Source organism: Vidua macroura, chromosome 3, assembly GCF_024509145.1.
Source record: "Vidua macroura isolate BioBank_ID:100142 chromosome 3, ASM2450914v1, whole genome shotgun sequence".
NCBI classification, from domain to species: Eukaryota; Metazoa; Chordata; class Aves; order Passeriformes; family Viduidae; genus Vidua; species Vidua macroura.
Window position 1 is genome coordinate 16394687 of NC_071573.1, and position 25614 is coordinate 16420300.

General features: G+C 39.2%; 1 protein-coding gene across 2 annotated transcripts in view; it reads left to right on the plus strand.

Moving 5' to 3' along the window:
• Positions 1 to 9308: 9308 nt before the first annotated feature.
• ADSS2 (adenylosuccinate synthase 2) overlaps positions 9309 to 25614 on the plus strand; it is a 36917-nt gene continuing 20611 nt past the window's right edge. The window contains exons 1-2 of one of the 2 annotated variants that reach the window (XM_053973504.1): positions 9309 to 9563; positions 24117 to 24219. In XM_053973504.1, the coding sequence (XP_053829479.1) occupies positions 9402 to 9563; positions 24117 to 24219 (265 nt within the window). In that variant the 5' untranslated portion in view covers positions 9309 to 9401. Of the gene's footprint in view, positions 9564 to 21908; positions 21993 to 24116; positions 24220 to 25614 lie in introns of those variants that run through there. The other variant, XM_053973505.1, reaches the window with a different exon arrangement.

The following is a 25614-nucleotide window of genomic DNA, read 5'->3' on the forward strand; positions in this document are numbered from 1 at the left end:
AATGACTTGGATGAAGGCACAGATGCCTCCTCAGCAAGTTCCCTGATGACACAAAGCTGGGAGGAGCAGTACCCCAGAGGGCTGTGCAGCCCTTCAGAAGGACCTCGACAGGCTGGAGAGATGGACACAGGGGAACTGTCTGAAATTCAACAAGGACAAATGCAGGGTCCTGCACCTGGGGAAGAATAACCCTAGGCACCAGTACAGGCTTGGGGCCAAGGTGCTGAGGAGCAGCTCTATGGAGAAGGAGCTGGTGGTCCTAGTGGACAACCAGCTGTCCATGAGCCACCAGTGTGCCCTTGTGGCCAAGAAGGCCAATGGAATCCTGGGGTGCATCAGGAAGAGCATTGCCAGCAGGTCAAGGGAGGTGATCCTGTCCCTCTGCTCAGCCCTGGTGAGGCACATCTGGAATGCTGTGTCCAATTCTAGGCTCCTCAGGAAAACAAAGATGATTAAGGGACTGGAGCATCTCTATTATGAGGAAAGGCTGAGGGAGCTGGGACTGTTCAGTCTGGAGAGAAACAACTGAGAGAGGACCTCATAAATGTCTATGAGTATCTAAAGGAGGGGTGCCAAGAGGATGGATCCAGGTTCCGCTCAGTGGTGCCAAGCAGTAGGACAGGAGAATGGCAGAAACTGATGCACAGAAAGTTCCACCTGAATATGAGGAAGAGCTTCTTTACTATATGGGTGACTGAGCTCTGGAACAGATTGTCCAGAGATGTTATGAAGTCTCTGGATGCAATCCTGTGCTCTAGGATGACCCTGCTTGAGTAGGGAGCTTGGACCAGATGACCCACTGTGGTTCATTCCCCATTCTGGGCATTCTGTGAGGGAAGCAGCACCTCCTTTCTCAGAAATAAAGGAGGAAAGGATAAGACTTTATGCAGAAGAATTTTTTTGTCCTCCCATGACATCACACTTCCCTCAGGAGCTCTTTCTCAGTCTCTCTCCATTCCTTGTGCTGTGCAGGTATATACAGCCTGTTCCGCTGCAGCAAAGGAAGAGCAGTTACTCACTGCTAAATTTGTCAAGGAAATGTTACAAAGCTGTTATTTTAGTGTGTATCACGTATGCTTCCATGACTGGCACATTGCTGACATACTGCTGTATCAGTCATGAAGACTAACACCTGGTATTTCCATCTCATGGCATATGCAAGAGGAATAAACATTCAGTGGGATGGACTCACCACCTTCCCCACGAAGTATAGCAGTGTAGGGATGTGCACAGAGGCAGTTTTTATAAAACAGCTGACATGCTGCAAGTTTACATGCTACAGTTTGCATCCTGCGGTTTCCTATTCATCTGCTCAAATCAAAATGCCGAGTCTTGCAATCCATCCTTAGAATGGGGCAAGCTGAGTAATCATACAGCTGCTTGCTCAGAGGTGGCTGAGTAGAAGAACTTGCACAGGAAGAATATAAGCTTGCCTCCACAGCTGTGAAGTTAAATAAAATTGGCAGACTGCAAACTACTTATGAATTCAATTTGTTAGCAAGGACACTTTTTTTTACTATTGAAGGCTTTCATATTTTCCCACATGATCACAACTTCTTAAAGAGGGGTTGAGGTAAGAAATAATGTATGTTATCAACTCTTTATATTGAATTTGGCAGATGCTATGAAATAAGGAATTTTATAAATAAGACGATACTAGTTTACTGTACCAATAGAATGTTTAATCAGAGTCATTGTATGCCACACACATTTAAAAATTTTCAAACAAATACAGAAATTCAAAGACATTAATAATGGGTTGGTCTGCCAAAGTCTGCCATAATCAGCCTGAATTTGTGTCAAAACTGTTTTCCATAAAAATGAGAAAAAAATGGAATAGCTAAATTAAGATATAAGGCCAAAGAATATATTCAAATTCAAATTTACCTTGCTTTCACTGATGGAGAGTGGATCAGTTCTACAAAAATAGTAAATTATGTATTACTTTATCATTAAAAAGATTGTGTTGAGTATTTTACACAATTTAAATCAGTCTGCTTGTATAAGATGTATATATAGTGTCTAAAATATTATTCTTAACATACTGGCTTTGGTTGTATTCACTGCATAAATATTTTAATACTTAAAGAGGAACCCTTTTTTGCTGATGTTTCTCATTTTTAAACATACTCTAGGCATTTTTTCATAGTTTTTTTCTAACATAGATTATCTCTTACCAAAAATGTGTACTATTTAAAGAAAGCAGGACTTCTGAAAATACTGAAGGTGGCAGAGCACTGGAACAGGCTGCTCAGGAAGGTTGTGATGTCCCCCTCTCTGGAGACATTCAAAACCCACCTGAATAAGTTCCTATATAACCTGCTCTTGGTGACCCTGACTTGGCAGGAGGGTTGGATTGGATGATCTCCAGAGGTCCCTTCCAACCCTAAGGATTCTGTGATCCCATAACTACAGGTTTTCTTCAAATTTGCAGAAAAAACCTCTATGACTACAAAACTAAATTTGTAGTTATCAAGCAAACACACCAGTAATTTTAATTACTGTGTCTGAAGTGGAAGAAGAAAAAGTGGATCTTTGTTTCTTCTAGGATGAGAGATTGCTGCTATTAAGGCTGTTTTGGGCTTCTTGTCAAACATGTTTTGTTTAAGTTTGGTAACTGTGCTCATTGGATTCCTTCCAGGAAAACAAAATTTAGAAGAGCAATGAAGTGCTCATTTCTACAGTAGTATCTGGGAAATTTAGGAAGACATTATCAGAAAATACTAACACTAATCAAACAGTGAAAGATTAATCAAATGCATGAAAGAATACCCTGGGGTTGACAAAAAAAAATCCAAGTAAGAAGCTTCTATCCTACTGTAGAAATAAACAGAACAGTTACACAGCTTTGAGGGCAAGCACATGATACTTTAGATTCACAGGAATTATCAGAAGGGTTCAAAACTCATGACAAATAAATGTACTGCTATTTATTTCTATTATGTTTAGAGAAACAGGTCTTTGTATACATATTTCATAAGCAGAAGTATTTCATTAGAATACTCCTGACTAGCATTACAGATGTTTTCCTCCACAATAAATAAAGCAAGCCAAATACTAGCAAACTCCATGGATGATAGGAGCAGAACACAAGTTACTGTTTTCACCTAAAAGCTAATGGGTTTATTCAGAAAGTCTACAGAGCTTTTTTTCAGTAGTCTCACAACCATTAGACTTTTCCTTTCCTTTTTCCTAATGCTTCCAAGTCCAAGGTGATCATAACTCTGGTAGGGCTTCCTAGACTGACAACTGCCAGGGTTGTCAGGGTTCCTGTCAGGTCTTGCCATGCTAAAATATGTGCTCTTATGCTTCACTACTCATTTTTCCTGGCTTCTCTAGCACACTTCAAGAGCATTCTCTCTCCCTCCACACCACAGTGGCACCCTCTCTTCAATTACTTCTGAAGATGTTTTTTAGCTGCAACTTTATTCTCTCAAATTTGTCTCTTCTTTGTAATCTATTGCTCATGAGCCGCCTTCTGCAATTCTGTCTTGAAATGCTAATTTACCTCAGGCAATGAGTAGCTGAGGATTTGTTCAGTGCTACATCTGAATTTACATGTTAATATCCTTCATTTTTAGTCAAGTTCTAAGTACAGAAATCTCTTATGGATTTTAATTCAAAATACAAAGGAGTTCTCAATTTGACCTGACTATAGATATACATTATCGAAAAAATCATAGATTCCAAACTGATAGATTTTTATTTACATCAGAGAATTAAATACTATATGTTATTTTCTACAGAAAATGATACTATTACATGTTTACAAAAAATATTTACACAGAAAAATACCTGTCTGTTTGTGAAGGTGCCATCACTTACCACATGAAAAAAATAGAATGATCAGGAGTACATTTTGCTTTGATGCACTGTTCTTCCTAGTCCTATCAGTTTATGTTTTGCTTGTATCAATATATACATCTACTTGTATCAATATATACATCTGCTTGTAGAAATATATACGTCTATATTATTACTTGTAGAAAAAGCTTTGATTCATGGATAGTCCAGTTGTGTTCACTGAGACTATTTACAAACATGTGGGCATGACTGGAAACTCAGAGAGAGTTAAAGAACACAAACAGGCATCAATTAGTTTTGATGTTCATGAATTAAGTTTCAGCAATCTCCTCTGGTAGAAGAAAATATGAAATCAGGAGATGTTCCTTACATTTTTTGCATTCATTGTTACTTAATATCAATAATGTCTGCATGATTTTTTTTTAATCTCCCATTTAATGTAAGATTAAAATTTGGTAACATCCTACATTCCTTTTAAGCCTTAATCATACTACAGAATGCAGAAAGAGGTATAAAAACACTCAGTGGTCATTGCAAAAGCTGAGGGGTTTTGCAGCTTCACATGATAACCAGCTGCCTTTTGTCCCCAGAGAAGGTATGGGATTTCACTAGGCCTGTAGAGCAGAGTAGCTGGATGCTAAAGGGATACATGTAAAATATTTAATATTGATATAAAATAAACAAGGCTGTCAGAAATCTTAGATTCATTGATTCATCTAACCATCTTTGCACTAATGAAACTCTGTTCTTACTTGGCAGTTTTCCCTCACAATTTTTTAGCAATAAAGATGGGTTATTTTGTAAACAGCATATCCAGTTCTGGAGCTCCATTTTACTACAGACTATGAGAGACATCTGCATCCAAAGTATCATGAGTATACAGTGATCAGATCACAAATTTATTTACACAGACTTTATTATTGTTTTACTCTGTAAGTCTCAGCAAATAGACAATTTAGTGTTGGTTTTGGTGAACTAAAATTATTTTTAAAATAACACACAAATGGTTAACCCTCTTTAGCATGAGATAAGGACAACTAAGAATGTATTTATATTACACCTTGAAAACTTTAAGATTTCAGGATCATCTGAAAAAAAACTCAAAGTTCTTTTAAACTGAGCATGTATCTACAGTTCAGCATTCCAATGACAGACAGTCTACACCTCTGAGACTGAAGGATTATCGCATTATTTATAAGCACACTGGACCAAATGTAAAAAAAAAAAAGAGAAAAGGAAAAAATAATTTGAGAGAAGCTTGAGCATAAAAGCATGTAAAATATTCATAAAGCTTTTGGCTCAAGTTTTTCTTACATGTATGTGAGACAACCTGACTACTGTGCAGTATCAGTGACACTTTGGGGAACTACAAGAAGATTGTCTCTCAACAGCTCCATAAACAAGTCCCTGAGTGACAGGCAGCTGGCAGGGCACATTTCCCAGCCCCGAGCTCTCTGAGAATGCCGAATGGGTCATTCTAGAGGCCCACACATCTTGATCACCTGCCTTTAAGGTCACACTTTGCCCCATTCACCTGCTTAGTCCCATACTATCATGGCCCAAAACATCAGATAGGATTAGTAGCAGAAGAAATTAAGGGTTTTCAAGACTTAGGTATATGAGTTTCAGGTTAACAGAGACAAAACTTTATTCTAATCTGTATTTAACAACCAAATTGCATTTCTATTGATGCAGTAGCTCTTACCCAAAGCCCTAGTTGCACTTTCAAGAGATTGTGAACTCAGGGTGCCGTTCTCAAACAGATTAAGCCTGTGTAAACTGGGGCTACTGTGTTCCCCTCCCTTGAGCTGACACTTTTGCAATGACCCAGATAAGGGAACTATTTTAACAGCAACAACAAAAAAAATAGACCTAGGAACACTTGCTAGTGCATCCAAATATATAATTTGTGATAACATACAAAAACATTACTTTGTAATGTTCATTATCTCATTGTTATCATGATGAAAAAAGATTAATGAAGGTAACAAAAATAATTAAGGGGAATTTTAAATGGAAAAACTAATTTAAAAATAGTAATAACAGGCAACAAGCAGGGATCAATTACATTAGCACACTGTTCAAATAAAATTATGTATGTCCTGACTGCATAATGATTTCTCTTCCTCCTAAGCTAAGCTGACAGCATTCTGGAGAGTTTGAAGTACTACAGATGCCAACCGTGTCTGGCACAGTGATTCTTTTTTTTTTTTTGACTTTAACATTTTCAACACCTAATATTTTTTGTGAGTCGCTGTACATCTTAACATCAACTTACAATAAGAAAATGCTCTAAAGATGCTGTAAATAATCAGTAAGTAAAACTAACTTATCTTTTACTGGATGTTTTCATGAGATTAGTGAAAAATTTAAAAATTTTATTCTTTAACACTGTTCTGTATGACACATGCAGATTAGCTAACCATGGCCCACATGGCCCACAGACTACTTTTCTGCAACCACTGTTTTAGCGTAGATAAGACCTCCCTGTAAAGTATCTGTGTATTACATCATTGTCACAGGCAGAACCAATTTTAACAGAAAACTCCTACCATAGGTCATATGCCCTGACATTTTCATTGCCAAGGGTCATTTCTTTGATCTGTATCTTTCCTGAGACTCAGAAATTGCTTACAGTAGGAGAAGCTGTATCATATTGTCACTCAGTAGTCCTTCAACACAATTAAGAAGTATCATTAAGGAGAAAGAAATAGCATACTCTGGCCCATCAGCCATGAGGTAACAGTCCAGCTGGCCTTCTTCCTTGTTACAGCATTTTCCCTTCATTTCTGCTCACTCTTGATTTTCTGAACTACTGAAGTTCTTACCCAGATTCTCTAAACTACTTGGTATGTATTTTTTTAAATGCATAATCAGAATATGTGGGATACTTCATTAGTATAATTGAAAACACAAGGAGGTAACAATTTCACATATATCATTAAAACATCTGAATGAAATGCAGATTTCACACTGCTTCTGTTTAATGTTTATCAAAAAATCCTGAGTCTCTTGCATTTATTGGGAGGCAGGAAATGGAGTCAGATGAAAAGCCTGAATGTACCCAAAATAGTGTGAAATTTGTGATAAACGTAACTACCTCAGTTCTTTGTATCCTGTCAATAACCCTGTAAACAATCCAGAAGATGATACAACCCGAGCTTTACCAGTGTACTCATCTTCCATGTGTTCAGTTTTACAAAGGCAGTCCCACATACCATCTTGCTAATGCCAAAAAGGCAGTCACATTCCTTCACTCCTTTAACATAAACTCTTGCTGTTTTGTGACACCTCTAGATGCCTACCTGACCTCTCCCAGAGCAGACTCAGCTTGACCAAGGCAGGCAAAAAGCAAATACAGTCCATGCATGTTAGAGGAACAACCCGGTACAGTAGCATTTCATGTTCTTGCTGGTTTTCTTGCTTACACCAGATGAGCCACAACAAGTGCAGTGCCTGTTTTTGATAATGGGCATTAGACACCAGTCGTGTTTGTGCTTTTGGTCAAAAGTTACCAGGTTTTAGAACTATACTATAAATACGGTTAGTAAATCGTGCCAATAAAGAATATTTAGTATCTTTTAATATTGAAATGAAAGCCTCCATTAGTTTGCAAATAAGATGGACCCACATAATTCCATATATTACATAAAAATTCTAAAACTTGCAGTACCAACCAGTATTGATTAACTTGATCTTTATTAAATATTTACAGGTTTTCTGGAAGTGAAGTGTTTATCGTTTTCTTCCCTAACAAGAAACCATACCAAAACATAATCTCAGAGCTCTCCTACACCAAATAAAAATAGCAGAGCAACAGATTCCTGTGTCTGAGACTCTTTGGAAAGTGACATTACACTAACACCCCATTACTAGGACACCATGAACTCAAAATTATTTTGAGATCCAAGGTAATATTTGCTTTGGCAATGGTGAAGTGTTAATATGATTCAGCTATACTGGAGAATCATATCCTGAAACAATCTTGACCCTTGCTTGAGGAGTCATGAGGATGATCTATGGCCTCAGAAGTGACTGTACTAGAGCAAAATTTGCCATTGTGTCATGAAGACTGGAGAAAAACTACTTCAGGAGCTCCATATGGCTTTTAGAGATTTCCCACAAGCTCTGTGCGGGGATACAGAAGTCATGACTATGTTCGGGGTTTTTTTTAGCAAAAGCAGACAAAATATGGACTATAAGGTTTCTTTAAGGAATTATGCTCCTTGAATTGTATACACACAATTGCCTCCCATCATGTGCAGTTGCTCAGTATCTTTGTTCCAAATTGACTACTTTGTCATAGCATGTTAGCACTGACATTCAGGATTTATGTATTTCCAGTTGTTTTGGTTTTTTTTTTTAAAGCACTCTGTCAATATTGTATTTAATTATGCATTACATACCTCTCTAGCTTTACAAGACACAGTTAAACTTTTCTCCAGTGGTTTCTGTAGATCCTCAACTTCTTGGCTGGAGTAAATTTGAAGGAGAAAAGAAGCAACTAAAATCAAAGACTACAGCCCACCAGACAGCTGCAGACTGTGACTGCTCAGTGACTCAGGTCTTTGAATTACTGTCTCGGCAATAATTATTACATCATTCCAATTTTATGCCTTTTTAATAGCTTCTTTACAGAAAAAAAAAAAAGAAAGAAAAAAGACAAAAAACATCTTCCCTCGGGGTTGTTGGTTCTATGAAAGAGGAAGGAATGAAAACAGCCACTGAGACATCAGTTCCACTTCTGAATGTGCATGGTGAAGGCGTTTCTCTGCTATGGTTTTTTCCATTATTGTTTTTTTTCCTCATGAGTAAGCCTGGGGCCATGTTCCGGTGTCTCTGGAGAAAATGGCCTCTTATATTCAGCCTTCGTTCCCCAAACTTTAATTTATAGTCTTGCGATCATTAATCCACCAAGGCCAAGCGCGCAGGCAGCGCTGGGATACACTGCACACACGCGTGCAACTCTGACATCCGCGGCAGGAGCCGCAGGTACCGCGGCAGCTCAAGCCCCAGGGAGAAAGGGAGCCACAGCCAACTCTGCGGGACGGGCACGGCATCGCCGCCCTGGCGTCCTCTTCCCACGGCCGCCAGGTACAGGCGCCATCGCGGCCCCGGCACGGCCACGCCCGCCCTGTCCCTCGGCCTCCCGCCGCCGCGAGGCCGCCTGGGGCAACCCCCGAGGCGCCGTCCTGCCGCAGGTGCGGCCCGCGGGGCCTACGCGCCCCAGCATGCTCCGCGCCCGGCTCCCCGCGGCGTCCCGCGTTGGGGAGGCCGCGCGGCGCGTTGGGTAACGTAGTCGGAACTGGGAGGCGTAGTTGGGGAGCGTCAGGGAAAAGAGCGGCTGGGAGCGGCGGTGGCTGCTCCGGTTTTCCACGCGAACGAGCGGCGAGCTCCGGCTGAGGGCAGGGGTCGGGCTGGCGGGGACTGGTGGGGCAGGTCAGGCCGATAGGCGGCGGCACCTGGACGCGACAGCGGCGGCACCGCCCGCCCGCCTGGCGGGGAGGGGAAGGAGGAGGCGGAGGCGGGGGGAGCGGAGCGGCTGCCGCGCGCTGCCGCATGTGCCTGGAGCGGCGCCGGAGCGGGCAGCGCGAGCCATGGCGGAGCACGGCGGCCCCGGCATCCCCAACGGCGAGTGCGCCGCCCGCCGCCCCGGCAACAGGGTCACCGTCGTGCTAGGCGCCCAGTGGGGCGACGAGGGTAAGGGCAAGGTGGTGGATCTGCTGGCGCAGGACGCCGACATCGTCTGCAGGTGCCAGGTGAGGAGGAGGAGGAGGAGGGAGGCGGCCGGGGCGCGGGGGAGGCCGCCAGTGTCACCTTGAGGCGGGTGGCCCCGCCACCGGCCCCTTCTAACCGCTCCGGTTCTACCCGAGCGCCCGGGGAGGCGCAAGGCCGGGGGCGGCGGGGGCTGCGGGGCAGCGGAGCCTTCCCTGGTGAGAGCCCCGTGCCGGGCTCCGCAGCTCTCCCGCGCCTCCTTTGTCCCGGCGCCGGGAGAAGAGGAGGAAGAGGAAGGCGCCCTCCTCGCCGCCCAGAGCTGGCCCCCGGCAGGAGGAATGCGCCTGGGGTCGCGTCCTCGTTCCCCCTCAGGCCTCCCACTCTTTGTGTCCGGGGGGCGCCGGGAAGGGGCCGCGCTCGGCGGCATCGCCGCGGTGCCGGGATCCCGCCGCGGTGCCGGGATCCCGCCCCGGCGGTGGCGGCTGGAGCCCTCCCGGGCCGCAGCGCCGGGAACGGCGCGAAACCGACCGCGAGTTGTAGGATGCACGTGGGGGATCCGTGTAGTCTGCCACAACTCTGTCGTCTTCAGCTAAAACTAGCTGGTAAACGATTCGCCTGCCCTTGCTCCAAGATCATTGTGTCAATGGGATCCCACATTTACCTGTTTATATATTTATATATTTTCTTCTTCTCTACGGAGGCCTTATTCTAGCCAAAAAGAAAAAAAAAAAAACCAAAAACAAAACGAGTCCAGCCTGCAAGCAAAATACTCTTAATGCCTGCGTTAAAACAACACAGATCTGAGGAGATGTTTTTCTTAGCATCTCTAGTATAGTAATACTCTAGAGCACAACACAGTGAGCTGAAGCTACGCACGGTTTTTTTCTTAAAGTTGAGACATACAGCAGCATAAAATGCCGGTAGTATGTGCAGGTTTCACGTAAGTGTTGCTATCTGTGCGCTTTTCTTGAATGCGCAAATTAAATTTGCTCTTAAATAAACATATTTTGGAAGTGCGTACCATTCCCCAAAGAGTGCAAATGCTGAATGGTTATTATCCAATGAGAACTGCATATAAACTGGTGTTTTCAAAAACAAGTCAGTTGCAAAGCTGTCAAGTCAATATTTTGAACTTCAGAGAATTAAAGTTCGAGGTAAACAAATATATTCTTAAATAGCTGTTTTCACAAATGAATTATTTTTCCTACCTCTCTGTTTTTTGGTTTGGTGTTTTCTTTTTTTTAATTTTTTTTTAAATAATAAAATCTGATGTGGTGCTGTGGTATGACTGCCTGGCTTTGTGGGTCGTAGAACAGAGTGACTCAGTTCGTCTTTTACGACTTTGTTCTTGAAACTTGAAGGGCACCTAGGTGAATGTGTATGTTTAATACTAAGTTTTGGAGGAGAGACAAGAGAGGCAAACAGTGAATTTGTGCGTGCACATGTTTTAATGTGCTTGTTACTTGTTTTGAATCAGCTGGGTAAAGGATGAAGAAAAGGGAAAAATTCTGATGTTATCTCAAGCTAGAATTTCATGGCCATATCCCAGGCCGTGAACTGCCATTTTTAACAGCTTGTTGCTCCTGATGAAGGAAGTTTTTCTTCCTCCTTTCTTCCCTTCCTGTAAATGGCTGTGCTCTCGAGTCTCCACCCATGCACTAGCTCTGGCAATTGAGCACTTCTGTAAGTTGATTTAACTCATCAGAGTGGCAGGAAGCTATTACTTGTTGGATTTACTTTCTGCTGTTCTAGTAAATAAAACTGGATTTTATTGGTTCAAAAGACCTTGGTGAGAAGAGAGGTCCAGAACAGGGTAAGCACAAAGAATGATTTCTCAGAATGAGAGGAGAAAATAGGAATATTCTCCTTCAGTGGCACTGATAAAATAAAAAAAAAAAAAAAATTATTATTGAATATTCTTGCTAGGTATACAAGCATATTTGTGAACTTCTTGTTACTGCTGGTAGATCAGTGTGACCCTTGTGCTTTTTGTAGTGGTACAAGTCCAGAAAAAAAGACAGTCACACACTTGGTCTGGTGCTTGCTAATATCAGCTTTCTGTAATTGGAGCTTCTGATTCTTATTTCACTGTTATGCTCTTACTTATTCCAGGATGGTTCTTTCTGTTCATCATGCCACAGAGTTGCTAGAATGCCTGCGGATGACGTCAAATATTTCCAGAGTGCTCTTGTGGAAAATTTATTAGTACAAGTGTTGGAGGCCTAGGAAAGTTGATGTAACAGGTCTGAGATGTCTTGGAAGCTTGTGTTGTACTTGCAGTGAAACTCACTAGGGTTCTTCTCACTGTCCTTCGTTCTGGGCAGATGCAGAGCATGAAAACGGTCCCATCCCAGAAGTGAGATATGACTTATCACTTAGTTTTACGATGCCTGCAGAGGCATTGTGGGAAGTTGTACTCTGAAATCTGTGGCCATGCCTTCTTGTCTCCTAAGTAGTACATGTGCTGATGACTCCAATTTGATCAACCAACTGTGGCATTTGGAACCAGGTCCTTACTCGGATGCAATTAGCTGAATGAGTGTATCAGGAAATAAGTTGCATTATGACTCTACTTCTAAATAGCACCCTCTAGAGTATTTTATCTTGGGTTTAGAGGTCGTGAAAAGCAGTCTTGTGCTCAGAGGAAGAGAATGGTATTTTCTTTCCAGAAGCCAGCTTCAGAATTTAACAGAATTTAATTTATTGTGGTTTCAAAAACAACTGTTACAAGAAGCTAAGCTAAATTAAAATATGTCCAGGGGCTGCACGTATGTAGTTGAAACTGCACTGGCAACTATGATAGTTTTGTGAAGATACTGCACAGGGTTCAGATACAATTAATACAAATATATCAATATGGCAGGTAAAGTATGTAGTTGTTCTTCCACTGTAAAATCGGAATTGTTCTTGATTTACCTCTTGGGGGTTTCTGGTAAAATGATACTATTGGTAAAACAAATACATTGGTGAGAGTTTGCACTTAAACCTGTATCTTGTCTTAAGTGTATTAAAGAACAAAGTTTGTCTACATGCTATCACATAAATCGTAGTTCAGACAGTAAAATAGAGCAAGAATTGGTTTGAGATTCAGGAATAATTGCCAGAAGATATTTGCTTTTGTATGATTTGACTGATATAATTTTCTCTTAGTAAGCAGTTAGCCTTGATGCCAGCAAACCTGGCAATTTTTAAGGTTACATTGTGTTTTGTAAATTCCACAGATAATGGAAAGTTAAAGGACGTTTCTTGTTCTGATTAAAGACTTCCTACCATTACAGAGTGCAGCCAAGTTAGGGAATGAATTACCAGAGTTTCATTTGTTAATGGGAGTGATGGAAATGGGAAATTAATGCAAGCATGTTATTTTAGATAATATTTTTTTTCAAAACAAATACAGTACTAAAAGATGCTGTGTATCTCTTATATTAACAGCACCCCTCCACCCAATCTACCAGTGTTTACCATGCAGCAAAAAATGTAATATCTGCACTGATTCTATTCTCTTTCACTCATTTTGTCAGCAAATTTTTGGTTACTTCCTTTTCTTACTATTGGAGGTAGTTGATTTAGTCAGAGAATGTAATTCACAGAAGTGAGTAAGATTTCTAAGCTTTCACTTCATTTTTTTATGACATATTCCCCATGCTAGAGAATCCCATTTTGCTGCTTCTTTAGTTCTGTCTTACACATTGTTGCTATTTGGAAGCAGAATTGCAGCTTCTTACCAGATCTTCTCATCTGGTTTCAGTGTGATCTGCCTGCTGTGGAATTCTACTCCTGAACCGCTAATGCATGCGAATTGCAGTGTGTGGAGTCTTCATAATAGTCCCTTTTCCTCTCTGCCCAACAGCGGTGTGTGTGTACAGCAGTGCCACTGCTAATCACTGGATAATGTGGCAACTGTAGTGCAACATCTAGAGAAGTTTACAGTGTGCAGATCCTTGGGTTAAGCAGTCACCATCAATCAGCTGATAACTGACTGATAATGATTACCATCGATCAGCTGCTGACTGAAGTCCTCACACCAATGCTGCCTGATACCTTCACTAGTCTTTATGGCTACTTTTTTTTAAAAAATGGGAATTTAAAAAAAAAAATCTTCATTTGCCAAGCCCATTGTTTTTTCTGAATATTCTCATTTGAAAAATATTTAAGTCTAGAGCTATGCAAGCCATGCAGAATTAGAATACCAGAATCAATAGCTATAGCTGTTAGTTATAGCTTATATATTAGCTGCTCAGATGTTCAGTAAGTGATGCCTGACTAGAGCTTTCTTTAAGTGCTGGGTGCACTGCTGGACCTTGTAGTCGTTGGCAGCATGCCAGTTGTGTGCTCTGGTGTGAGGAAAGAGTCACTAAAATGACATTTTGGCCTACCCTATCAGTGAGTCCTATGCTTGCAGACCTACTTTAAAGCATCGTGGGCAGGTGATCTCTTATTTCTGTAAACAATCACACAATGTCTATGTTATTTTAAACAGAAGAACATTTTAAATGTGATTTTCCAGCTCATAAAGTTTGCACTATTAACAAAGAAGGCCTTAAAAGGACTGAGGAGCAAATTATACCTTGATCTACTGATTTCTTAATGCTCTTTCCATCTTACTGTTACCTGGTACTACAGAAGCTTAATGTATGTGTTTGTTGACTGAGATGCAATACTCTGTAGCAGCTCATTAAGATTTCAAATGCATTTTTAAAAGTTGTACTGTACTACTTCACGCATTTGGAACGTGTTTTTTGTAAGTGTTCCCAAAGTCACTTTTTGTTTTTCATGTTCCTTCTTGAATATTGTTGTGACTGCAGCAGACATTGGTGGGATTTTGTGCATTGAAGCAATGCAGTGCTGGACATATCTGTGCTTTGAATGTTTTTCTTGTTCCTTATCTGCCTGCCTCATTTGATCCCTTTTATTTCTTAGGGACAGATTGGTCTTTATTCTGGACTTCACTAATGACTCCTGTTTCCTACCTAGCATATATAGATATTGCAGCAGAATAAAGTTTTGCAGATCAGGTAAAACGAAGTCAGAACCATCTCTAAGGAGTCTTTCTGAATAACTCCTTTCTGTAGTAGTCCTCAGAGCTAATTCTGTCAGTATAGAGAAATGGATGGAATTTCTTAAAGATTAATAGACTTCAGTAAAGTTAATGTTTTATTTGTTAGGAGAAAACAGGTGAATGTGTAAAACAGAGTGTTCTTATTTTGTTACATTCTGCCTCAAACCACATTCTTGATGCAACAACACTTGTACTACACATTCAGAAGGTTCTGAAGTCTAGCCAAAGTTTAAGAAACCTTTATAAAGTGTGTAACATGATGGCTCCTTGAACTAGGTTTAGATCTTGTAAACATGAATGGATTAGTAAATGAAGAAAATGCTAACTGCTGGCTGCTGTTTATACTGAAATTCAGTAGTAGGTTATACACTAGAGTTTGTTAGCTGTTTATTCTGTGGGGGATGGAAAGGGGGGAGAGAGAGAAATTAATCAAAAAATACATGAGAATATGAGACAATGAATTCATATCAAAACCTTGTGGGTTTTTTAATTGTTTATACATTTTTAAAGGGAGATGGTTTGCAGTCTTAGGTTCAAAATACATTTTTGACAGTATGTCATGAAATGAGGAGTGAATAGCATAATTGCAAAGCTGTGCCTACTTGGGACCAGGGGGTTCAGATATGTTGCCTCATTAGACTGATTAATTTTTTAAAGGTGTGCTCAGCATTCCCAGTATCTGATTGTGGCAAAGAAGCAGCCTGTCATATGTTTCTTGTAAGTAATGGTAGTATCCATATTTCTTGGTGTATTTTTGACTTTTCATCTAAGAGTTAAATGAAAATGTTTACAACCATATGATGCCAAAGCAACGTTGACTTGCTTCTTACCCATCTTGGCAGTTACTTGGATAGCTAGCTCAGAAACAACAGTGGTTGCCCTGAGCTAAAAATGAACGCTGGAATGTGGTAGCAATAAAAGTAAACTGTAGAAAAAATTATGCACACACACATCTGATGGAGAGAGTTGAAAGGAGTGTATGGCTTCTTCCTTAACATTGCATGAGATAACATCTCTTTAAAGTAGACAACTAATTTTTATTCTAGAGGAAATAACTTGAAAGACTTCTTTGCTCTTCCCTGAGGCATCATATTTTTGAGATAGACAACTTGGCATGATCATGTCATAAGAAAAGGCAGTGATTGTCATCATAGACTTTTTGGGTAGATGGTTCTCTTAAATGCACATGTCAGTATTGCAAAGCTGCTCTGAATACTCTTGTATTTAGTACCAGTTTAGAGAGCTATTGCACGATATGCTGTTAATTGCAATTTCAATCTGCTTTCCTCAAATCTTTTTTTCCTTAAGCACCTCCACCGCTAAGTAAAGTTGTAGTAATGCAGAGCAGTCTTAACAGCTATGGTAGGACTGCTGTAGGCAAGGGGGTTTGAACTGTCTTGATGTGTTCAGAAGGGATTTAACTGTTCTGGTGTTTATGCTAACATCTAGTATGCTCTTGACTAAAAAAGATGTGCTCTGGAAATAAAATACCTATTTTCAACATATGTAGATCTAAAATGGAGAAAGATATGCTGTTGTTCCTCTGTCTTAATTTTACATGCACTATGTTTGTGTTCCTGCAGTGATTTCTTACTAGCATCTTCTGTTGGGTAACACACATGGTACACCTTTGTGCTCTTCACAAAGGTTTTCCAGAACAAGGAATGTTTTGCTGGGTTTTTTTCCCCTTATAATGAGGAGTCATATTTCTTGCTTTCAGTTTATAAACAAGAATTCTGCTTTCCTTTTTGGTTTTGCTGAATATCTAAATTGGTCCAGTCATGTTTCCTATTAGATTGTTGGCACTTTTTTTTTTTTTTTTTTTGGCAAAAAAGGGAAAACCCCTAAGTTTTAAGCTAGAATGAATTTAAAACTGAAAGGGACTGTCTTTCAGTTGAATGATGGATATACTAAGTATGTATATTTTTCCTGAAAGAGTCCCATGTGCCAGGAAGATGGAAGAACTGCAAATTCTTATCCCTTAAACTGGAAAGATAAACCATGAGGTTCTTTGCATGCATTTCTGGCAAACCAGTGAGATTGGCTGCAAACCGAGGAGCAAGGAACTTCTCTGATCAAACTCACCAGAGGAAAAGTGTTCTGGTTCAGGATATCTCTGTGAGCATTTGAGTACGGCTTTGTATAATTTTCAGTCTTTATGGGGAAGTGAAGTTCCATGTTTCCTGGATTGTTGGCTTCACTCAGCTTCACATGAGCTCCTAAGTTAACAGGCATTCCACAAAATATACTAGAACTTGTAACATCCAGTTCCATAAGCTGAGTTTTGGTAATGGCTGGTTACGCATTGTAAACTTGAAGTCTTAGCTGATAAACTTCCTAGTGCTATTTTAATTCAGTAAGAAAATAATCTTTTGATTTAAAAAGAGCATCTCTCTTTAATCCTGGGAGTTGATGTCGTGTTGCAGAACTGTTGATCGAATTGTAATCAGTTCAACTTTCTGAAGACCAGCATAGGTCATTACTGTTTTGTCAAATTAACTTTATTAAATTATCAATAAAAAGGTTGGCTCTTATTTGTGCAGTGAAGCAGCTTCATATATGAATGTTCCTTAGGAGCTTTTCCCTAGTACAGCAATGCAATTCCGGAAGAAAAATTACTGTTAAATATTATTATCGATACTTCTTCTCCATGTTGTATGTGTGATTAGAAAGCTATTATGCATGGACAGAATGTAGCAATCCAAAGAGCTTTGGGAAGGTTCAAAGTGAGAAGACTTATTCTTAAAGTTGCTCCTACATCCTTAGGAGTTTACCAGTGTGCGTCCAAAGTATGACTCTGTAATGACACTTTGTATGACACTTCTAAAAAGTTTTTCAGTCTTCAGAGCTGTAAGGAGAAAAACTGTGAAATTGCAGTCAGGTGCTTGCATTAATATTTTTACTAGTTCTGTTCCGTTCTTTACCGAAAATGTTGGCAATTACGGTATTTAAAAGCTATAGAAAGCAAAAGACAGTAATTAATTTTGGATAGCCAGGGGAAGTGCTGAACTGATAAAATTACCATAGATGTCGTATTATAAACACTGTTCAATCAGTATGTTTAAAGTGTGTCCTCTTTGATACTATTCATAGACTCAGTGGTTTTTCTAGTGATGCTGTCTGGACTAGGGCACAGCGTTGTGTAACTCTTGTGTTTGTGTCAGGTGCACAAGTGTAGTGTTTGTGCTAATTGTTGCTTTCCAGTGCTTTGATAGTGGCATTTGGCTAGCAGAAGTCACTTGTTTGATTTATTGATGTTTCAAGCTTGTTTCTAGTAAAATGACAGCTAGCAGATGACTTTTCCCCCTGTCAAATTAGTATTTTGAGGTGTTCAACACTCTTGTAAAAAGGGTGTTTTCAAAGAATATTTATCAAACAGTTACCAGATGAGCAATGCTTGCAGCTGCCTTTGCTATCTTAAGACCCCTCTGTGTGCATGTCACTGATTCTGTTCATGTTTGCCAGGATAGGTATGTTTTAGAATGATATCTTGTTTTGTGTGTACCACTGACCAACCTATCTGAATTGAATATGCAGATTCTTGGGTGTGGTGCTTACACTGAGAAGGATTTTTGGGCTACTTAATCTTTTAACAAGCTGAAGGGAAAAAAAAAAAAAAAACTTAGTGTTTTTGTTTACTTTAAGAAAATATCTCTGAGCAGCCTACCAGTGTAAAATATTTCAAAAATATTTTTTTGTAGGGAATATTTTATGGAATTATGTTTATATAAAGCAGGTAGGTATGAGGTTTTGTTACAAGGATTACTGTCAATCTTAACAGTAGTAGTGATAATTTGTGTATTAGTGGGCACGTTTCTGTCTCCTGTAAATTTAGCTCTTCTACAATTGTATAACTTGGATATTTCAAGATTACTAACTAGTGGTCAGGGATCATATGCTTTTTCAAGGAAGTGATTTAAGCATACTGCACTAGTAAAACTGGAATAATGCCTTTTAAGAGTTTGTATGTTCAGTTATCCTACACAGGTTTTGTTTAAATATTACAGATTAAGTAGTCATCATGCACCTGGTCTTACTTTCCCTATTCCCTTGAAATACTTCAGAATATTACTGTAATTTAATAGTGTCAAGATTATGCAAGGAGAAAAAAAGCTACTATCTCTTAATATACTTTTAAATTTTTCATCCATCAGAACATCAAACTAAGTCCTTAGACTAAATCTTTTAACTGAAATCACAGAATTGTGGAATGGTTTGAGTTGGAAGGTACTTTGAATATTGTTTGATTCCAGTCCCCTTCTGCTATGAGTGGGAACATCTTTCACTATACTGAGTTGCTTAGAGCTCCATCTAGCCTGGCTTTAGGCACTTTATGGGAGGGATGGGGCATCCAGCACTTCTCTGGACAACCTGTTCCAGTGTCTCACCACTCACACAGTAAAGAATTTCTTCCTAATATCTAATCTCAGCCTACTCTCTTTCAGTTAAAAGCCATTCCCCCTTGTCCTGTCACAACATGCTCTTGTAAAAAGCCCCTCTCCAGGTCTCTTGTAGGTTCTTGGGTACTGGAAGGCTGCAGTAAAGTTGCACCAGAGCCTTCTCCAGGTTGAACAATTCCAACTCTCTCAACCTGTTTTCACAGAAGAGGTGCTCCAGCCCTCATCATCTTCGTGGCTCTCCTCTGGACTTGCTTCAGCAGCTCATGTCATATTGGGACACACAGAAATGGTTCATGCTTGTTACTCATGATGATTTTCATGCTGTGTCTCCCAATAAATGGAAGGAAACATTTTCATTCCAATCCAACTGGCACCCTTTTGAGCTGGATTTTACATTGTAATTTGATAAAGCTGTGGGCTGCTGAAAGCACTGATTCTTTGGTCGCTGAAAATTGTTTGGGAGCAGAGAGAGAACTGTTCCAAGCACTCTATTGAAAGATACAAGGAGAAAAAATAATGGAAGGAAGGAAGACAAACCGAATGCTTTTAACTTATTTTAGTGCTAAGAAGGCTGCTGACTTCTGAAAATCCAATTTTAGAAACCTTAAAGTATGCTTAGACTGCAATGCTGATGTCCTGATAGAGATGAGCAAATAAATGGCACTGTATTTAAGTGCCTGGGACTTTAGATATAGTCCTGAGTGAGTCCTTTGACAAGGAGCATGGTGTTACTGGTTGTTGCTGGTTCTTACTGCTCTTTGTTTTGGGTTGCTGTTTTGTTGCCAGAGAAATTTATAATTGGTTTTGTGTTCTGTTTTTTGTTCTATTCCTATATACTAATTTTTCTGTGATGAAAAAGGCTTCCTCTGATGCTGTTCTGCAGAATGGGAAGAAAGCATCCCAATGAAGTTCTTTGTTCAGAGTGCTCCTGGGGTCTTACATCTCTTATATATAAGAAGTCATCTTTCAGCCCTGTCAGTCCTTTTGTGCAGTTGGTCTGTTTGTAGCTGAATCCAGAGTTGTCTTGCCCTCAGGGTATCTTGGCCATGGCACACTTGTTGGCTCAGCCAAAGGAAATCACTTGTGCAGGGAGAAAGGCAAAGGAAGCCACTGCTGCATGTGTGTAGTATATTCCAGACTGAGCAAGAGCATCCCTTGGTCTTGCTGCACGTTTGTCTACTGCCTGTGTTGGCACACAGGTATTTGTTTTCATATATGTGGGAGAAAAGTCCTGGTTTTGGGTACTTAGAAGATTACAGAGATGTGGTAAACTGATTTTTTATTTAGTTAGCTAGGGAGTATTGCCAGCCTCAATGACTGTATATTTTGACTGCAATGACTTGTATATCTTAATTTCCCATTGGCAAAAGCTTTATGTAAGGTATTGAATATCATTTGTGCATAAACTTTGTTTAACTAATAGTGAAAATAATTTCCACAGTTAGTTCTCCATTAATAATATTTAAACATGTGAATCAAAGGAGTGTTAGTTTGAATGACCTAACTGGTCCCATGTGGTTTAGTTGGATGAGGGAGGAGTGAGAAATCCAGATGGAAAGCGCAGAAGCCAGGAGTGACTTCATCAGTTTAAAGCTTAAATTATGCTCAGAGGCAATAGTTTCTTGCATTAACATCAATAGCTGGAGAAGGGAAAAAACAACCCAAAACAAATTCAAACCCCATAACCTAAAAACAACCCTCCCCTTCACCTCACCACCACTAGAACGCTGAGTTCAGATTTCTGTAATTAGAATTGTTTACCAAACCCATGTTGAGCAATGTCTGAGCACACAACATGTGTACACTTCACTGCAAGTTCACTGTAAAGTGTACAGTGTAAACCATTATTTTAAAATATTACAACTCACACTGTGTAACCATGTGCTTGCATTTCTGCAGTTAGGGTAGAGCTTACCTGTAAACCAGCAGAAGAATTTTGAAAATCGAATTCATGATATGCTGTTACTTTAATGCTCTCTTAAAATAAGGTTTGAAATTAAAAATACTTTTCACAATGACGCATTTTGACAGAAATCAAAGAGCAGTGTGGGGACTGACTTAATATTCTACCAGACAACTTCCATCAATAACACTTTCAGGACTGAATCTTTTCATATTGTGGGCATCATAATGTTATAATCAATAATTTCTGAGATTCAAATTTGAGTCTAATCTGAAAATACTCTTTTGGAAACCTTGAGGTAGTCATGTTGCTTAAGATGGTGATTTGTCAGATGTTTTCTACTTTAGTCTCTAGCCAAAATACCTTAGAGCTGCTCACAGTAAGCTTTTAGAATAAATACCACTAGTTTGCTTCTAGGTGAAGCATGAGCTCTTTTGCATGAACAGTCAAGGTTTAAAATGTGAAATGCCATTTTTATTCTCTCAGCCATGGGGTATTTTTCAGTGAGCATGGAACCAACACCCTTGGCGTCACTCAGCAGTGCAAAGATGAAATCTTGACACCGTCTGAAGTCAGCAGTTAGGTTCTTGTGACTAGCAGAGGCTGCATGGTGTACACCTTGTTCAAGCACATGTGACTGCTGAACTTTAAGTTGCCATGTTTGAATGGCACTAGTAACTTGGCTAACTTTAGGGCGCTAAGATTTTACTGTTGATCATGATCCAATTTCTAGAGTGGCCAGTTTTTCTTTCTCTTTTTTTGGACATTCATGACACAAGACAACCTTTATTTATTTTTTTTTTTTTTAATAAATTGAGAAGCAAAACATGAAATTAACTTGTCCAGCTAGTAGAGAATTTCAAATGAATAGTCATTCACTAATGTTAGTGTTATTTATGGGTTAGCCCAGTTTGTTTATGCTGCCGTGGGAGACTTTGGACTTGTCTTCCCATTTGTAAATTACTATTACCTCAGTACTTCAGTGCTGTACTTAGACCTATCTATTGAATTTTCATTTAAAGCGCCTCAGTGCTCATGTTAAAGTCTAGGCTGATATTAGCAGTGAATCTAATAGAAAGGAATAATTTGAAGGAATCTGATGTGGAAGAAGGTAACTACCACTTTCACAGTTTTCTGCACACTACCGCTTTCAGTACAAGTTCTTGACTATAAATGATACTTTAGTGCATAACTGTGCTTCTTTGCCAAGCAAGGTTTTGCTTAACTTCTCAAACATTGAGTAGAAAAGTAATGTCTTTTATTACAAAAAATACCTAGTGCATTTTATATAAGTATATAACTTAATAGTTCTTTAAAATATTGTCTACTTTTGGAGTAACTTGTAGTAGCTCAGGAGTTTCAGCATTACATTTCAAAAATAATTGTAAGTGATCTATCTACTAATGTATCTAGCTAATGTCCTTTTAAATCAAACACACAATTGTGGAGTGGTAGACTGCTAAATAACCTTCCTTAAAGCTGTTGAGTAGAAAGAATGCAAACAGGAACAGGCAGTTTATTCCTGAGCATTTGTTACTTTCTTAAAACAGTGAATTTGAAAAGCCTGCTTTATGTCTTTGTTCAATATGTCTCATTTGTTGTCAATTGAAAAATTATCATTGTCTGGTAGAGTGAGATCACTTTGAGTGAAAATCCGCATCCAAAAATCTTTACAGCTACTTCAAGGTAGTGTTCACTGCACGGAAAAATTCTGCAGTATGTTTTTTAAAAATTAAACTTTTATTAAACTCAGGCATTTCCTTTGTTGGATGAAGGTTGGTAAGTTTTCTCTCTTTTCAGTGGAGGTGAAGTGTTGCAAGTCCTCAATTAAATAATGCTGAAATTACAAAATTTTCATTGCTAACTTCTATGAGATTAAACTTGTACCTGTGGCATGTGTGTCTGTGTACTGGCACAAATGTTTGATATCTACAATTACTCTTTATTTGTATTGTCAGATACAGCTTCATGTATTGGATTCATGCTTTGTAAATGTTATAGAAGTAGTGAGTAGCTGTTGAGTACATTGCTTAGAAAAGTCCATCTGTGATACAATATTCTGAAATATTTCAGATTTGTAATTCCATGGATTAATAACTCCTGTAGTTTCTTTTCATAGAACATCTTTCTTCTTTTTATCTTGTGGTGAAAGGTGGCTCAGCTTAAAAGTGTTTCTTTAAGGTTTTCTTTCTGTGAAGCAGTTTGTTTAACTTCTGGTGCAAGGTGTCTGTGAAGGATGTTTGTGTGGTTATGACAAACAGAACCATTTTGTATGTAACCTTGTCTTGCACAAATGACTGGGTCACAAGAGAGTATAAGCTTATTTTCAAAAGTACAGCAAACAAGAACTGGGATATTTGGTAACTGTTTTGTAATCTTTTTAGTTTCATAAGCCTTTCTTGACCATATTTAAGACTTGGTCACAAGCTGCTTTTAGTATTTTAGATGGATTTCAGAGTTAAATGAATCTCTTAATGCTTTGTTGTAATGAAAAGCACTACAAATATCTGAAGTGTTAGTTTGATGTAAATGGTTTCTGGTAACTTATGAAAATGCAATTGTTTTAGTTGTCTTTAGATTCACCCTTAAAAGCATGTTTAACATAACATGTATTTAACATAAATGACTTACACTGATACCTAACTTCTTTTATCAGGAAAGATGTATAGAATGAACTAGGTAGTTTCACTGGTTACTATTCATAGAAAAACACTCAAAATTCTGAACCCAAAATTCAGAACAACAAGCCTGCATGTTGCCAGACAATGACACTTACCTATCTCAATAACTGTATAGTTTTATATGCTCCTAGTTTAACTGGGAATTTGCTTTTTTTTACTTTGCTACAGTTGTAATTCCACTCTTAATACTTTACTTTCCATAACTGTAACAGAAAACTAATAAAATTGATGATGGCTTTTAGAAATGTTTGAATGTTCTAGAATATTTATATCTGATAATTTTAGAAATATTTTAGTCTCATTCCACAATTTTGTACCTTCGAGGAACCAAAACACTGTCCGAAGTCTATATGGCAGATAATACTGATGTTGAAATTGTCCAGTTTGACAGAACACGTTTAGCTGATTTCCTGGGAAATCTCTGAATGCTCTTTTGTCAGTAACAGAAATGAAAACTGTGGAACCAATTTACTTCATTTCTATGCTGTGTGTTCATTTGTCTTTACTGGCAAAAACTGTTAACACTTTTTTTTCTCCCTCCCCCCCCCACTCAGGGAGGCAATAATGCAGGGCATACAGTTGTTGTGGATGCCGTGGAGTATGACTTTCATCTTCTGCCAAGTGGGATCATTAATCCAAAAGTCACTGCATTCATTGGTAAGTGGGACATCTCTAAAAACCAGACAGTACTGTAGTTACAAACTTGTGACACATTAAAATAACAAAATGTATCTGAGGACATAGAGGATCAGGATTCTTTTTCTTCAGTTTTTCATAGGCCTAGATTGTTTGGTGTCTTCCTAATACTGCCCTTACTCATTTGTGAAGTTTGGATTACAGAAATTTTTTTCGTCTTGGATAGTTCACCTTTGTTCTTATCTATCCTACCAATGTAAACAGGTAGCTGCCCCAGTGTATCTTCATTCTCCCATTCTCTTTTATTTTCTCTACCATTTTTATATTTTATTCTCAGAATACCCCTCTTTTGTTTAATCTTCAGCCCTGTTAAGTACTTTCCAGTACTTTTTGAACCATAGATCTTCCTTCCCTTTTCTATTGGATTGTGAAATGAATGCTTAACTCCAAAAGACTTTCACACTCCAGAGTTCTTACCAAGAAGTACTCTCAGGAGTGTACATGGTAAGGTTTAGGACAGTGGCAGTACTAGGTGATACCAGGATCTATTATCTGTTTGCTTTTTGAGAAGGGATTTAGTCTATCTAGTCTGTTGTCCCTAAAAAATGCCTTACCCTCTTACCACTCTTCCTTCTTGGAATCCTGTTTCCAATCCTACATGGTTGGGGTTTTTCTTCTTTGGATTGCTTGGATGGCCAACCTACTTAATAATGTGGTGCAGCCCATAGAATTTCCTTCTAAAAATGAAGGTGAACATAAAACATATGTACACACCATTATGACTATGTTTGTGCTTCAGTGCTGTTTCACCAAACAGGTTGGGTCTCTGGGTCACTAAAGGCTATGACTTAGCAGCGCTCCATATTGCTACTTTGATACCCAGAGCTCCTGTCCCTTACACAGTGTACTTCTCCAAGTCAGGATTCTGTTGCCATGCTCTTCCTGTCACTTCTTCCTTCATGTCATTGCTTTGAGCCTGCAGTCTTTCCTTTCAGTTGGGTATATATGCCAAGAGCAAGTGGTCATTGACAGTTGCTAAAGAGCAGCTGAAGAGCCTCTGTCACAAGTTACTTGATTCATAAACAGTCCAGCTGGTAGTGACTGTATACTCTGTCAGCAGTAAATCTGTACTTGATGGGATTTGGTGGTTAATTGCCTCTTTTCAGCTGTTACATTGTGACTTGATAATGGATAGTTATGGATCAACTTGTCCTGCCTAATAGTTCTACAGAAATGGAACTAGTGGGCATGAAAATAGATACCTGTTCATGATGGGAAGTTTGGGATGTTAACTGTTCCTAGTTTTGAGGCAGATGATACTACTTCTATTCTCTTTTGATGTTACTGTACTATGTGTCTTAAGATTATTGCTTGAAAACAGTAAAAAAATTATGCCCATTTGCCTTGTGTTCTTTG